Source organism: Lepisosteus platostomus, chromosome 10 (assembly GCF_059453375.1).
Source record: "Lepisosteus platostomus isolate fLepPlt1 chromosome 10, fLepPlt1.hap1, whole genome shotgun sequence".
Taxonomy (NCBI): Eukaryota; Metazoa; Chordata; class Actinopteri; order Semionotiformes; family Lepisosteidae; genus Lepisosteus; species Lepisosteus platostomus.
This window is the reverse complement of record NC_142620.1, coordinates 43,126,581-43,144,143: the sequence shown is the minus strand read 5'-3', so window position 1 is coordinate 43,144,143 and position 17,563 is coordinate 43,126,581. Positions and strand designations below refer to the sequence as shown.

Sequence of the window (17,563 nt, the reverse complement as noted above, 5' to 3'; positions counted from 1 at the left end):
TGTCAAGTCTTTCAACCTTCAATCTTAAAAGCACTCTGACTGCTAACAGTTCAGTTTATCTCTTCAGGGTGAGGCCTTCATCTATCTGCTCAGTGTAAAGAAGGACATCCTGAAGTGTTTGTCCTATGGCTATGTACATGAGAGTAGAAGAAAAGCTTTCTAACACTGAGATCCACATAAACATTGAGGAGGATGGGATGACTGAAATGAAGGTTATAAAACCAGGTCATGCAAAGCACAAGGTCTTAATTCTGACATGCCACTAGCATGAAAGTACATTCCGTGATTTTAGTGTTACAGATTTACACAAGCTTTATGGTTACCTTTGGTTTAAAATAATGTACACCACAGACCCACAAATGAATACTAGCCATTTATAAAATGTATTAAGCTGTAAAACATTAAACAGACAATTTTTGACTACAAGGCACTTGTATCCCATAAGGTGTTTCAGGTCTTTAAAGATGAGGTCATTTACAGTACTTTTATCCTTGGGATGTTTCTTTAGGTCATTAAATTGGACAGCAAGTTAGGTTTAGATCAGCAGAGCTTCCTAGACAAAGATTACATTACGAACACACAATTGTATATTTTTTTTCAATTTCAAAACAACTTACTAAAATGTACCCTATTTTGCATTGTATGTTATTTGTGCATGAGGACTCATACAGCTTCTTAAATTTTATAGATCAGGTTTAGATTGTCAGCATCACTCCAAAATGAGGTGCATCTTCAAGTATAAATACCCCAACCCAACAGCCAAGGGTATCACTCTGGAAATATAGGAGCAAACCCACTTCATCCAGCCCTGAAGTATAGCTCCCACCTGGCTGTGTGGCATCCATTTTGCGTCAATAACCCCACTGGATACATAGCACATAATGTGGAGTAGTTGGGAAATTGCTCACTAACTGAATCAAACTACAATAAAATTTTAATCGCACTGTAACTCGTAAAATCCCCATCACAAACTAAACAAAATAGATTAAATTTCCAGTTATGCGCGACGTCATATTGCGCTATTCAGAGCGAGGCAACAAGACCTCCAGCCCTATTATATTGTAAGCAAGCAGGCTTGTGAATACATCCCTTTTAATCCGATAGAAATATTGCTCTTGATTTCAAGACTGTTTTGCCAACAAATACTACTTTCTTGTTGCATGCACATAATGTTGGAACATTTCTGCAGTGAAATGTCTGTTGCACAATCGGTTTTAATCTGCTCGTACATCGCATTACATTAGTCATGACTAGTGAGCAGGAAGGGCCACATTACATCGCACTTCATGGGATTTTTTTTCTATAATGTTAATTAATTTACTTTGTTAGCAAAATTTAATAACCGGTCTGAGATATGGGAACTCCAGTTCCCCTTTAACACCCTTATTCTTATGAACTGTGTCAGAGGATCTTTAATGACCAAGTATTCAGAACCTTGTTATCACATATAAAGGATGGAAGAGAAGGTCTTTCACTGCACAAAATATTTACAAAATCAGGATGGCACTGGAAAACTCTTGTCGAATTGACTTGGTCCCGTTCTTTCCTAGAGCACCACACAAGGCTTTTTTTCCCTGCAACTGTTATAGTTCAAGACACTAACTGAACGGCAATTTCTTATATAATGACAGAGATCTTTGAGTCTGTATGGAAATACTGATAGCACCTTGCTTAATGGGCCTTAAGTGCAGAGACAGTGGCATTGTAAAAGATTTTGGTGTGAAGGGACTCACCGTTCCATTTTGCAAATTCTTCTTGGAATCCGGCTTCTTTCGGACAGTTGTGAAAGACCACTCTGGCTGTGAGCAGTCATTCTCTTTGTTGCTTGATTCCCTGTTGAATTCAATAAATGTGTTTGTTCTACAGATGCCTTTAACTTCCCTTTGGTTAACTAAGATATGCGCTGAAGTAAATCTCCGAGACAACATTTAGATGGAAAGAAAATCAAAAACTGATTGTAAAATTGATTCTTCACTTGAGATTCTAAACACATTTCTTTTTCATGACTCATGACTTCTTGTTATAGTTGTAAGTGTACCATGCAATGAAATTGAGAGTGCCCATAATACTAAACATCTCCGTAACTAAATGACTCTATGGTTACTCCATAACTAAAGTAAAGCATGGTTGTCAAGAGCATTTACTCATTTTGCTTGAGCTACACTGAAAAGTACAAATATAAGAGACGATTCAATCCAGTCCACAGGTTATTTTGAATATTTATCCAGACTCCTGTGATTCACACACTTTTCATTTAAATGAGCTTAACACAGGTCAGAAAGGAGTGTCATTTTTTGTGATGAAAGTCTGGGGCAAATTAATTGCCATGATCGAGAAACCTGACTGGTTTGAAAGGTGAGTAAAGGTTTCCAATGCAAGAAAGTTGATTACTGGAAAATATACCGGTTCTTGAGAACAAAAAAAAAAAAAATCGATATAGCAGAATATTTGGTTGCTCTTAAGAAGGTTTCAGCTTCACCTGACAAGTAATCAACAATTGATTTCTGTGCCAAAGGGGTTATAAATTCAGTGAGTTAATGAATGAGTGAATTGAATTAATGAAAGCTATAAATTCACTTTTGCTTGCCGGTTTTTAAACTCTGCAGCTTGTGAAGCTGCATTAAAAGCTCTGTGTTGCTTGTGAAGATGCATTCAAGGTCAAATGGTGCGAAATGAAGAGAAAACAGAGCCTGTGTTCTCTGATGATATTTGCCATTATACACAAGCCCAAAAACAGAAGCAGGAAGGGTACTGAAATAGACCCAAGGTTAACACTGATGATTTCATCCAACTTTATGTGTGGTCACAAACACAGTACATCCATTACATTAAAACGTAGAAAGAGAAATGTGTGGTAAGGAAAAATATAAATAATGCACTAAAGTTGGTTACTTTTTTTTCATACACTTCACAAACATTCACAAACCACATACATTTTGAGGTGGGGGAGGGATAGTGGCCCATTTTCAGAATTTCTTATTTGAGAACAACATTATTACACATGCAGGAAACGGGGCTGGACAACTTACAGAAATAATTCAAACCTTTCACGACAGGCCACATCTTCATGCGATATCTGTTTAAAAACTCCTTCTCTACAAAGGTGTTTTGTGAGCAGCTCTAAGAAAAATTAAAGTGTGCCAGTGATTTTTTTCCAAACTTCTGAGTACTAACTGAAAAGCATTAAATAGATGAACAGTATCAAAAAAGTTTACATAGTGTGCGACATTTGTGTGATAGTGCTGAAATCTAATTCTTTAATGGGCCAAGGCAAAAAATACATTACTGCAAAGTAGCAAGAAAATAGGATGGGAGTCTGGAATCCAATTAAAATCAATACTTAAGACAAAAGGAAATCTCTCATATGAAGACTTTATAGAAGCTAGGCTTGCAAACAGCTTACAATGGTTCCTACTTACGAGTCCGAGTCGTCAGAACTGGAATCGTCATCACTGTGACCCTCAGCCTTCCACCTCTTGTACCTGTCGATCAGCTCCGTCAGGTAGGAAGTCTTCTTCGCGTTTTTAACAATGAACTTGTGCTTCAGGAGCTCCCTTGCGGTGGGTCGCTGGGGAGGGGGGGGGAAAAAGAAGGCTCTTCAGTTCTGTTGTCACCTTTGCGCTGCTGTGAAATGACAAACTGTACTTGCTGGGGAAGTTTGTGGCATTATCAAAAAAAAGTGCTCCTTTTGACAAACAGTGCCGCACAGAATTAAGCTGAAATAAAAAAAAAAAACATACCACATTGCACTAACAGTCACTTACACAGCATAAGAAAATCAGACTAGCTGGAGTAATGACTCCTCACCCTGTGAATGCCCAGTGACCACTACAGCACTTTAACAAGCTAATTGCCTGATTCTGCAGTCTCAACTCAATGGCTGATGCTTCCGTTTCCAAACACGAAAGCACGTTAAGAGAATAGCTTTTGGGGACCTTAAGAATAATTACTAGACATCAACCTTAATTTCACAAAAGAGGAATCTCTGTTTATGTCGGCCTTCCAACCAGTTTCAGTCTTTCTTGGCAAGAGGCATGGTGCGATTTTTAACTCCGAAATACCCCATGAACGACTTCCTCAGATTTTGTACCAATATTTTAACATATTATTTACTTGATCCAAATAAATAAGATGGTTTCCCAGGTAGAACTGCTCCACTTTGTCCATCCAAATGGATTAAAGAAAAGCACTTTTATTGCTTTCCTGTGAGACTTCTCTCTTTTTTTAATAAATGTGGGTCATTACTTTCTAGGCAACCTTTGAAATCGTATGTACTCAAGAACTAACAACTTGGTTCTGCAGTTCATTAAGGCGTCCACCAGGTGGCAGAGCAACAGCAACATGTACATGGTACACAAGCTGTGCTTGAGACAGACACCAGGAATAGAAGGATAAAGTATTTCCGACTCATACAGTGAAGGCTGCTGGGTTTGTGGGACTGGAAGGAGGATCAAAAACTGCAAAACCCTCCATTAATGCTGTGTGATATTAATGCCTGTATTGCTACAGTAGTCGCAGTAAACCACCAGGGGGGAGTAATTAACATCTCTTGACTGTGCAGTCAAATCATGACAATTCAGTTAAAATCAGACTCAGCACCAGTCAGCATTTTGCTGAAGTAGGTAAAATGTAAGCAATTGTATTTAGGCCAAAGCCATAGTGAAGTGAAGCAAATTGAAGGATTTCCAATTTGCCCCACACTTTTGGACATCTTAAGACAGTGTTGCAATCTATTGGTATTTTCAAAAAATGTCTTTATTTTATGTACTTTATATACATATTAAACACACTAAAGTTTATAATACAAACCAAACAGACTTTATTTGCACATCACGGTCATCTTTTTTTTGGCATAAAAGGCTCTAGTATTAATTATCCATATGTATTATCTTCTAATGAATCTCATTTATAAAATCTTTATGACATGGGAGTGGTGTGGCAACAGATGGCCGATAGTTACACAAAACGACAAGATTCCACAGCACGACAGCCAATTCTTGCACAGAAACCAGACGTTGCTTATGTCACCCTCTGCCTTGTTTTGAATACATTTCAAGATTGGCAAGAAGACTTAAAACAATACTTGACATTTTGTTTTATTCACACGTGTAATTTGTCCTGCACCTCAGACAACCTGAAATTGATCCAGCTGCGCCGAGAGAGGAGTTTTGTGTCTTGTTAATTTGAGACTATTCCGGTTTATGCACATTCTCTTTATCGCCAGCCTGATCCTGCCAAGGATCAAGACTTTCATTTCCCTTCTTTTGGACTGCCTTGGGCAAATCTACCCACGTGTGCAATTACACACTGCACTTTGGCCTATTGGTTGAGGTTGAAGGACAGGCTATTCATTCTTTTGTCATTATACAAAGTTGTATTTTAGTTATAGCTCAGTGTGAAAGCGGAAAAACTTTTAATTTTGCTTTTGTTTTTGGCCTCAGGACTTTGTAACGTTAAGCCACATGAAAATTCCTGTTTTATATATGAACTTTGCCTTCCACACTATCTTGTAGCAGTGTAAACCAGCAGATTCCATCAGAGCTGGGCACCCTCCTGCACCTGTTAAGGATTTTGTGCTGCTACCTACAGGAGAACAGTACACTTTCCTATCCTCACTCATGTTTAACACTGCATATACAGCGGAATGAGTTTCAAAATCAGAAAGTGCCGACTTCGCTGACATGTAGAACAGATCTGAAGAAAAGTGTTTTAAATATGTCCAGAATGAATCACACTTCAGGATCTCTTATTAGTTCATGTTGCCATTCCATATAATACTTCCAAGTCCTGTGTTTGAATCCAGACTATGATATATTTTTGGGGGAGCTCTCCAGGTGTCTCCAGGTCCCTATAGAACTGGGGTCTGTAAATTGCATTCGTGTGTGCCCCGAAACAGACTGGTGGCCTGTCCAGGTTGCTGTCCTGCCTTGAGCCCTGTGGTTCCTGGATAGGCTCTGGACTGTTGTGACTTAACAGGAATGAGTGATTTACCGATGCTGGATGGATGAAAAGATTTTACAAACAAGAAGAAATCAGGCTGTTTTCTCGACTTGTCTTTTTGCTCAACAGATCACTTAGAACCATGAACCTTTCATTTATTTTACTCTTGCCTCTAAATTTTGCACAAAACACTTCTCTGCACAGTAAAAACCATCTTCACTTAAAACAGCTCGGAGACTTCATTCTTTTATACTTACAAAAGCAGGATCCTTATTCAGACAGGAGTCGACAAACTCTTTGAATGCCTTGCTGAAGTCTCCAGTGAGTGTTGGCGGGTTGTTCTTGGGTATGAGAAACAGCACTCGCATGGGGTGCATGTCCGAGTTGGGGGGCTCTCCCTTAGCCAGCTCAATGGCTGTTATTCCCAAAGACCAGATATCTGCCTGTGGAAGAGACAAGTTAACACCCTGTTACAGTACTGTGCAGTAAAGAGAAGCCTCCAGGACACAAACCAGACTTTGTGGTAATGTGTCACTTACAGAGCATGGGGCATCAAACGCTGTTTTAAATTAAAGATGTCATCTTTTCAAAAACTGAATAATCATAATTTAGGAGAGGTGGAGACTATAAGTAACTACAAATTATTATTTTATGGCAGCCTTCCACTGCTTAAAGCACTTGAAACAATTTACATCATTCACTCGGTTCTGTAATTAAGAACAAACATAACAGGTTTAAAGGTTGGAAATGCCAAATTCTTACTTTTGAATCCCTAACACCTTTAAATAACCACCTCCTCTTTATGACCATACCACAAGTACTGATGAATTAGTGCAGTGGGTCTATTAGTGCAGATTAGTGCATTCACAGGTTATTCTTGACAATGGCTAGAAAATTAGAGGTACATTCACATTAAGAGGAACAGACAGATTTCCGAATTTCCACCAAACAATATTCCTAAAACACAGTAGCAAAGCTAGGACAAAAAGCATTGGGACTTCAACAATGGAACTCTAATTCCATAAACGGACAATGCGCGTTTTCTTAACCCTACTGATCTATTAGACTGACAAACAGCATTCTTGTTCTTACAAGAAATTAAACTTTGACTGCAGACTGTATCAGTTATCACATAGAACATCAATTAATGTTGACGACTTCTATTAATAGTAATATGAAAAAAGCTGACGAAGATGAGCTTTGATGACAGTGTGAAATACAATCAGGTACTTTGTGGCAAGGCACTTCGGCATGGAGAGGAGATCTTTGCCTCTGTGCTCCCTTCCACTTGAGTGGCTGTGTGTGGAAACAGGCTCTGACACAGCTGCCTGCTCATCTCTTATTTCAACCTGAAACCCTCATACCATCCGTCTCATTCACACTTTCTGGGTTAACAGAGTAATAATCGGGCCTCAGGGATGCCTCTCTCCGAGACATAGTAACGTCTTCTCTCCAGATCCAGATGGATTCTCCCTCTTGTTTTTTTTTTTTGGTAGTCACAATCTTTCAAACTCCTTTGCTCCCAATTGTGTGTTGTAAAATTAACAGGATGATCATCTTCTGTTGTAAAACAACCTCTAAATTATGCACACGTTTTACTTTCTGAAAGTGTGCAGCTGCTGTCTGTAGATCAACACAGGCAATGAATCTGCTTCTGTGTTTGAAGATGATCTCAATTAGAACAGAAAGAGCAGAGTTTTTTCAATCTTACAGTATGTGATGTACCAGTAAGTTAAATTATGCTTTCTTTAAAGTAACCCGTTTATGAAGTTCACAGAGTTCCTGAAGCAAGGCAGATGTGTAGGCCAGAACCTCAAGTGCCTTACAGCCTGCAGGTAGGAGATTTAAACACAAACTGCCTTTGACAAGAACTGACTGGGCATTTGCAGGAGTGGGCTGCGATAATGCGAGTCAAATTCCAAGGGCAGATGAGCTCAGCTCTTCACTATGAACCACACCGCTGCTTACTAACTCACCAAGGATGCAACTTGCTGGTCTTCGCCTCCCCTGAGGTAACATGGCAGCAGTGTGGAGTAGTGGTTAGGGCTCTGGACTCTGAGGTTAAATCCCACATGGGACAACGCTGGTGCACCCTTATGCAAGGTACTTTACTCGCCTACTTGTGCCTACTTACCTACCTGCTCTAGAGAAATACTCTTTTGTGCAAATGGGTACCCCCAGGTTGTCACTGTAAATGTAAATTCTGTCAATGGACATCAGGGGGCAGGGAAGGTGGGCTGTTCCCTTGAACTGAGAATTCTTTATAATATTAATCCTTTCACTTAAAAAACAGCTGGTCCCCACTTTCGCAGGCAGTTTTCTTGGAAGAGCTGAACAGGTACACACTGTGTTCTGTGCAAGATAATGGAAGATTCCAGGAATCTTTGTGTCAATTCATCATACCACAATAATTAGTACAGCTGCAGACACAGGGACTGTCACTGGATTTCCTGCCTTCTAAGAACAACAACCCAATAGAAAACATTTGCCAGTCTGAGCCAGGAACTGTGAACAAGAAAGCCATAATTAAGCAAAAGTAAAATTCTGACACATGTGAGAACGGAAAAGAATAATGCTTACTTTTGAGTCGTATGCAGACTGCTGTATGACCTCGGGGGCCATCCAGAAAGGCGTCCCCACAAATGTCTCTCTCTTTATCTGGGTGTCCGTCAGCTGGCCAGCCACCCCAAAATCTGCCAGCTTCACATCTCCCTGCTCGGACAGTAACACATTGGCCGCTAGGAGCGCAAACAACAAGACCTCAATTAGCCTCATAATGCACAAGTCACAGCCACAAGTCAGTCACGGTAGAAGTGTTTTTAAATGGCGTCTCTTTCTGCAAACCTTTGATATCTCGGTGAATCTTCTTCTCTGAATGCAGATAGTCAAGGCCTTTAAGAATCTCCTTCAGCATGGTGGCAATCTGGAACTCATCAAAAGGCCCTGCTCGCAACTGTGGGGCAAGGCACAACGTTTACAAGAAGAACTTTCCTGAAAAGGACCAGCTGCAGCAAGATCTGCGCTCCTCTTTCACAAGTGAAAGGACTCTTACGTTTAAAAACCAGAAACTGGGAACAACAGAAGAAAAACAGAAGCAGCAAACTGAAATATTTCTCTTGACTAGATCAACACTAGGCTCCAGTCATAAAGATAAAGGGCCTGTCACCAGGAGTTGACTAGTCCCAACTTATCTACTGACTTCTAGTGTCTCTCCCATGCTGACAATCCTTTTGATGATCTTCCTTTTTAATAAGAAGTCCTGTTTTCAGTGAGTCAGCATTAGCAGCTCATCTATTAAATCTTGGTAAGGACCTTTTGAATAAAACCATACATTGTATATATTACTGCTGCTGTAACATATCTTTTTCTTTGTAGGAAGCTGGTGGTGTTTATCAAACAGTAGTCAGAAATATGAATCTTACCAAATCAAGTGCAGATCCTCCCCCTAAGTATTCCATGATGATCCAAAGCTTAGTGGCCTAGATGCAAAAAAGATAAAATGGTTTAAAAAAAAATACAGAATATAGTTGCAGAAACCAGCCATACCACGAAAACGCACTCTTCATGAAATTACTACACAGGAGCTGGAGTGAAGTGTATTCTCTTGTAAAGATGCATAACTACCCTTAATGGCAGACTGAACACAATGCTCCTGCCTGAAGCAGAGGAACAGAGAGAGGTTATGAAGGATGGAGAGTATGAAAGGCAGAATCATAGTGCCATATTTGTAGACTGAGCAAGCAGTCAAAAATAACACATGGTATGCTATCGTTTGAAGGAAACAAATGCCAAAGAAGGGATTTAAATTAATAAACAAAAACAAAAATGTCTATGCTTGTCAACAGGACAAAAGGTGGATCTTAAAAATTAAGATTTTCTTTTATGGTAAAAACAAATAATTAATAATGGAATAATGCTATGAAAGAAATGCATTGCAGCAAACCCAGTTAAATCAGAATATGTTGTAAGATTACTATATCTCTTACGTTAAATCATACTTTCTGCTTATTACTACAGAATCTTTGGCTATGAAACCATGATTCAGTCATGATTATGATGACTGAGTTATGAGTTAGGTATGGGAATTCAACAAGGTTTCAGGGGTCTAGTTATCAAAAATAGTTTTCTTGCTTTGTGAGACCTGGTTAGAGTCAAAACCCTATATTTTAACTTTGAGATACATCACTAGTTTTTAAAAGACCAGAAAAGATCTTTTGTGAGCATACCAGAAAGCATCTCTACAACTGAGGTTTTGTATCTCAGAAGCTACAGTAAAGAGCAGTGGGTTTCTCTATGTACAGGTATGCACTGCAAGACAAGGTCCTAACAAATCTTGATGATGCATTTTCTGTGGTCAAAACCAAGTTAAATCACAGAAGGAACTACATTTACAGAAGTCTTGCTAATGACAAAACAGAAAGCAAATATCAATGAATCAATAGGCAGTGAACAGAACTTATGGACACTGTACTAATTCACATGTCCCTGAGGTCTTGCTCATCATAAAAAGTTTATTTATATGAACAGTAGATAAAAAGAATTACTTATTCACCATGTAAGCATTTTGCAGAACATGGAAATATACACTGTTTTCTGTTTGAGACTGATAATGAAATGCCTAGTACAGGAACAAGATCGAAATTAAACTGACTGTTAATTGTGATCCCATACATTGAAAGAGTAGGTCGTGCTGTATAAATTTCAATGTTCAATATTGTTTCTTTGGGTCAAACTGAACAAAAAAACAAAATAATTGTAAAAGCAAATTTATCTGCTTGAATTTTTATAAGACCTTATGGATGGTAAAACAAACAAAAAAAAAAACTTAGAAAACCAGCTGCTATGTATTGTGCAGAGGAAGCAAATTAATGCCCCACATGTTCACTATGCATAAACCCATGTTGCCAACACTGTGCAACACAGGTATACAGGTATCCCCTGATCTCTTCGTGACCGTGACAAGCCCATTCAAGAACTAGATTTATAGCCTCAATTGTTCAAAATACACGCTAAAGGTGAAAACCCTAATGACACATGCAAAATGGCAAAAAACTGATGGGATTTTGCTAATTATAAGAGGAATGGTTACAAAGGAGAAGGTGATCTGGCCCCGTTTGTTTATGTTCTAATGTGCCTGATTTGATAAGTCACTGCAATAAAAGTGCTAAAGCCACCTACAGGAGCAAAGAGAAGGTTTTTATTGTTGTTTGTGCAGCAGGCTCTTGCAGGAGGTTCTCAGCATGCTCCTGTACTGTATTCTACTGCCAGCTGTAACCACTCTGACCACAGAATACTTCCTCCCGAGTCAGCCTCTTCATTGTCTCATCACCTGCTGTAGAGGCTGACACATGACTCTACAGTGACTAGAGTCAAGATGTCTACTGTGACACCACCACGGTACGGTTGAACTGATACACAAGAAAAAAAAAAGATTAAAACACCCCAGAATGAAGAAAACAGGGAATTAAATCCAATAGTTTTTTTTCTCCCCAAAACTGACACGTACCCTGGTCCCACCTCTGTCATTCCTGAACATCAGCCTAAATTAAACGGATCACCAGACAGCACAGAAACAAAAATGGAGGAGATGAACTGTGACTAAACCACCTGACTGTCACTCCAGGGGTGGTTACAGAAGTCACAAAAATAGGTCAGATACAAAAATAAAGTGCAAAACCAAAAACCAGTGTCCATTTATCATGGTGCTCATGGTAAAAGGCAAATATTTACAAAAGAAAAGGATAACACTGATGACCGAAAAACTAGCCAAACTAGTTTTCCCGTACATTACCTTCTAAAAGTCTTTAAATATAACTGGAACAAGATAAACTCCAGCGGTGTTACCACACCCAGACTGAGTTATACTAAATAAATAGACAACACTGTGGATCTCATACAATTATAATAATGACAACTTCCAGTACACCGATAAGAATAATGACGTAAGCAACAACAATAATGAGAATGATAAAGGAACATCCATTCTTCCATTTTTTTTAACAACTTCCACAAATTTAGGGTCACCGGAGAGCCGAAGCCTATCCTGGCAAGCAGCGGGCACAAGACAGGGTACACCCTGGAAAGGACGCAAATCCAGACAGGGCCGACAGACACAAACACATACTCTCACCAGGGCCAATTAACCTACCCGTATGTCTTTGGACTGTGGGAGGAAACCGAAGCACCTGGAGGAAACATACGTGAACATGGGAAGAACACACCAACTCCACAGAGATAGCATCAAAGGTCTAGAATTGAACCCAGGGTCCCCAGCGCTAAGAGGCAGCAAAGCTAACCACTACACTACTGCTTCGCCCTAATAAAATAACATGCCCCTTTTTTCAGATGTTCCAGAATAATGATGATGATGATGATGATATGTGAAAGTGAAGAGAAACAAGAGGTCATACAACAAGGGCGTGAAGAAGCCGTTTTGTCACTTCTACACACAGTACTGCCCCCAACGGATGAGCTTGATGACTGAATCATGGGTACTGCCTTGTATGGTAGGGACACTGCAGACTGTGGAGATAAGAATCCACTGGGTTTCACAGGGGGCATTAACCATGAGATTTGAAGTGAAACCTGTGTAAATCTTTGAAAATATGATGTCAGTATTTAACGCACAGTGCTTTCAAGTGTTCACCCTCACTGTTCCTCCATCACCATGTTTCTAAGAACCACCAAATCAGCTCATTTTGAAGTGGTAAAAAAAACAGGACACTAACAGGACATATACACAATAACAGAAGCCTGTAGGTATAAAATGATATTCAGAACTTCCATTTCTTCCATCTAAAAGAAGCAGCAGCCTTTTTATTCATCTCCTTTCATTCTCCTCCCCCATCTCCTGGACTTTACCTTCTGATTTCCAGTATGTACAAGACGTTCCAAGCTGAGTGCTATTTTGGAACATGTTACCTGGATGACATCATACTGACTATAAAAAGATATCGCGGTTGATAAGGCAGATGGTAGTGACAGGGTAAGTTTCATTTTACAGCCCTAAGCCTACAAGGAAGGAAATGACTGGCACGTAGGACTACAGCACAATATCAAAAAGCCACTTGTAGAGCGGATTACTGTACTGTAATGGAAGAAAACATCTCTTATGTTCACACAGCTGCCTCTCCAATTAATCCTCATTTCATTTGTCAAGTTCTCTCATGGGACAATTAAAGATAAAGCTATACTGTAGCTCTGGCACTGTTCAGTACTCTATCCATTTTCAAGGTGGATTATTTAAAACATAACACAATGAAATTTATTCAAAATTGGTAGAAAAAACTAAAGAAACAACATATTACAGGCAACAAATGAGAGGAATCCATTTGCCCCACCTTGAAGAGTAATAATTAACAAACTGTTACACTACTTTTCTCCTGACAGCTTTTTGCTAAACTCAGCTCTACTATTGCTAGCAGAACAGGTTTAACTATTTCCTTTAACTTCCTAGTCTGAAAGATATCAACAATACCAATAATGTAATTCTATGGACCCTTGTTTGCATGCAGTACCAATAGCCTCACATTCTACGTTGTTCCAGGATCATTCGTTTGTGTTTTTATTCTCTAACCGAATAAGAAGGTGTACAGTCACTGGTAAACTTCATAACATTATTTTGAAAATGATTAACTTTTGTTTTGGTTCTCAAAAAAGACATGAAATGTATACTGAAGAAAATGAAACTTATTCAAATGATTTTACTTCTGTTTAGTTAAACAATTATTGGGAAAGCAAAGTTAATTAAACACTTGTGTTCCTAGGTATTTACATGCTAAATTAACCTGTCAACAAATACAGGAAAAAAAAAGGTTTGCCTGCACAATTCTACTGTATTTAAACTACCTTTAAAATGCAGATAAACGAGTTCTAAGAAAGGTGATTTTATGCTGTTATAAATAACCAAATATCTATCAAAATCAAAATGATCCCATGCATACTAGGTTAACATGTTATGTTAATATAATTGCTTTTTAATAATGCTTTTTGTATTTATAACCTGCTTCCCCATTTCCTCTTACGTGTTTATTCAGCATATTGTATTCCTGAAATACTTGAACACAGCATGCCTGAGACTCACTGTGAGGTCTTTTCCTTACAAAACCCAGGGTATCGGCAAGAACAAATGCTCCAGAACAGGATCATTTAAAGAGCCTGTCTTTTTGGACGGACAAACACATGCATGGATGTCCGGTTCATTACAGGACAATCTACAGGAACATGCCGGTTAGTCCCCTTTTATTCGGAATAGTTTTGATCCCGTGTGGCAGAACAAAGCTGTGGTTCATTTGACATAAAACAGGCCCAGTCATGTCTTTTCGGATTAGGAAACAAGTTCCCAGGATTCTCCCATTGCTTTCATTTGCAACACACTTTATTCATTCAGTCTTTACCCACCTTCACAAACTTAACCAAGGAAGAGGGGTGGGGACTGACCACTGGCATCTCATGGAATAGGAAAATACCTCAAAAGCTACAATTATACCCATCAAGTCTCCTCTTTATGTGGTAAAGCTATACAGAAGATAAATGATGTATTTTTACTTTCACAGTTACCGAGAGGCAAATTAGTAACCTATGTGTCGAAAAACCTATGTTTTTCGGAGAGGAAATGGAAGGTCACATTAAATATGCCTTCAGTCAATTCCACTGGCATGTTCACAGCTCACAGCTTCCATAAAGCAAACACCTTGAGAAATGTTGGAATGGTGCCCTAAATCCACATGCCCAGAATAACTACAAGGGAGTTACCTCCCTGAGGCAGCCAGTGTTGACAGTTCTGCTGGACTAGTTAGTCTCCCTGCTAAAAATGCTTCCTGAAATTAAGCACAACTGCTAGAAAATTGTCAATGAAGACATTCCAATTATGTGCTGCTACAGTATGTCACATCATGATGTCCAGGATAGATTCAAGATTCTCATGCATATTTAAAGTTGTACTGTAGCACCACCAGACACTGCAGTTCATAAGTAGAACAGAACTGCATATAGTACGTATATTAATAGAATAAGCCGTTAGAGTGGAGAAACATTTTTGTACGATTTACATTGTTCTGTTTGTAGTGCAGTACTAAAACCTGAATTTTCACTCTAACACTACATTGAGCCTATAACAAACCAAGACCTCTCCTCTCTGTTCTCTTTCTGTCTGTCTTTCTCCCTACTGCAACCCTAAGCATCTTCATTAGTGATAAAACTAAACTGGTGCCATTTCCATTCTGTAACTCGTTTTTTTTTTTTCAGCAGGTGGAAAGTATGTTACGGCTCACTGTTTAAAAGCAGAAACAAGTGAAGCTCTTTTGATGAGAATTCCTTGTCATGTTTGATAAGCTTTTGTCCCCTGCAAATACCAGGGCAAGTACATCCCAGACAACTTCTACCTTCTCCAACCTAACCCTACTGAGTTACAGGAGGGCGGGGTGGGGGTAGTCTTGTGTAGAAGGTCGGTAATCACCCTGACTTGTGTTGCACATGAACTCCAAAGGAACTGAGTAGAAGCAGAAGCACATATTTTTAGTTTCTAAAGCCCTTGATGGAAGGAGACATAGGAAGCAGTTCTCTGCTGTTACAGCCCAGGGCAATCCAGGGGCAAACGTCCGACTATAACTACTCATGTCAGACTCCATTCAAATGCAAACAAATAAGAGTGCCTCTCAGATACCATCAGGGAAAGGGGACACCAGGGCGAGTTTGCAAACAGGGAAAGCCCTGCTCTGAGTGTTGTGGTTTTTATTTTGAAGTCACCTGTGGTGTCTGTACAGATTTGGACAGGGGACCACATACTGGCTGGATGCAGAGGGTCTGAGTCACTGAATCAGCTTCCCACTTCTGAGTCCAATTACTGAACATTTCCCATACAAGTTACAACTACAGGCCTGAGGCCTGTGCCTCCACCTGACTCCTTTCCATCAGTGAACTTTTCTCTGTTATAGTACACATGTCCATCTCCATCTCTTAAGGTGACATTGCGGCTTCCTAATTTCGACTTGTTCCTGGCCAGGTTGTGCCTGTAGGCCACAGTAACAAAGATGAAAACTAATTAAATTTGCCTATAAAGTGTTCATTTTGCCATCTGTATTATGTGAATGAGTTACTTTATGTGGAGCAGACTTTAAAATGTCACTGATTAATGTCTTGAACAGGGGATCAAATTTACTTCTAGAAAACCACTCTTAAAGGTGCAAGATCCTTCCACTAAACTTGCTCTCAACACCACCTTAAAAGGTTCAGAGCAACAGGTGCATCTAAGCTGCCTTGGGACCTGCAGACACCAGTGATTTGTGCTTTGCATAAGCCTTTCAGGTCTTATTTGCATTTATTACACAACTGTCCCAGCTTTCATCTTAAATGCAGTTCGTTGAGAAGTACAAAGACAACACTCCTGATGGAAAAGGAGGTAGAGAAAAAACATCTGATTAAGTTTATGGCAGGTGCTGAAGAGTGTGGGAGGGTAACAAGCAGAAAACAAGACACAAAGCTGAGTGCATGCTATAAATAACGGCCAAACTTTCCACATCTTGCCTGTTCAGACACAAACCTCAACTCTGCATACCACTATACAAGCAGATATGAACATGACTATCCCAAGTGTTCTTCTTATTCTTAACACACAATAATGACAATATGGAAAACTTTAATTTTGGCATCTAAAGACAAAAACTTAGGATGATTCATTGCTAGAAAAAAGCACAAAAACAGCAGGCTATTTAATCACCTCATTAGTAACTCAAAATCAATGGCAATTAATTGTGAAGGGGAATTAATCCTTATGGATCTTGATCAGAAACGCCGACTCGTTTTCTAAAAGGCAGGATTTTAAATTAATTGATAGCTGCAGAAGGTGACTTAACTTTGAGGCTTCTCTTAAAGAAAGACAGCCACTAAACCCCTAGACTGTATTACACTGGCTGCGTTCACAGAATAAGCTTACTGTGTTAAGGCCAGTTTTAAAACCAACCACACCAGATTAAGAGTTATCAGCTGGATACTGCTGTTTTCGTTTCTACTCCCTGTGTGAAGGTTATCGTGTACACCATCACGTGAAAACATTCTCTCTCTTGCTGGGCTCTGCTCACCCAATACTTCTCAGGATACAGGGTAAATCCTGTGAGTTTTGAATGAAAAAGCACTAAACTTGGGGAATTAAAATCATCTGGTTAAATGGAAAACAGGGGAGAACGTACATATTTCCCGCAAGTGGCACTGCAGAAGTTCGAGGCCTCAGCGCTGTGAAGCAGCAATACCACCATGCTGCCCGCTATGATTTAATCTAGTTTATAAATGAATATTCAGAAGTGACACCTGGGTGAGACATCCCTCTCTATGACAGTTTGTTTAAACAGCATGTCTCGCAGTAGTGAATCAGTCTCTAACAACTGTGCCAGTTAAAAAGCCAGACCGTGCATAATTAACTCCACCCAACCTGCGGAGTTACACCTCTCACATCATACTGACCGCTCATCCCTTGAACAGTTCACAACAAAGAGGCTAATGTTGCCGTAAAAAGACCTTACTGTAAACCTTTGTAATTCACTCCCTGTTGAAAGACACTTTTGCCAAAACCCAGTTTCATAAAGACGTCTGAATAAACACTGCATGGCGCCACAGAGCACACAAAGGT

At 39.5% G+C, this 17,563-nt stretch overlaps 1 protein-coding gene across 1 annotated transcript in view; it reads right to left on the bottom strand.

Annotated features, from left to right (window-relative positions):
* Positions 1-17,563, bottom strand: part of LOC148653748 (serine/threonine-protein kinase 26-like) — a 50,263-nt gene that overhangs the window by 3,288 nt on the left and 29,412 nt on the right. Inside the window, exons 3-8 of the mRNA XM_088649085.1 lie at positions 9,363-9,419; positions 8,785-8,893; positions 8,521-8,678; positions 6,198-6,383; positions 3,420-3,568; positions 1,734-1,833 (exon numbers count right to left, since the gene is read on the bottom strand). Of these exons, the coding sequence (XP_088505211.1) occupies positions 1,734-1,833; positions 3,420-3,568; positions 6,198-6,383; positions 8,521-8,678; positions 8,785-8,893; positions 9,363-9,419 (759 nt within the window). The remainder of the gene's footprint in view (positions 1-1,733; positions 1,834-3,419; positions 3,569-6,197; positions 6,384-8,520; positions 8,679-8,784; positions 8,894-9,362; positions 9,420-17,563) is intronic.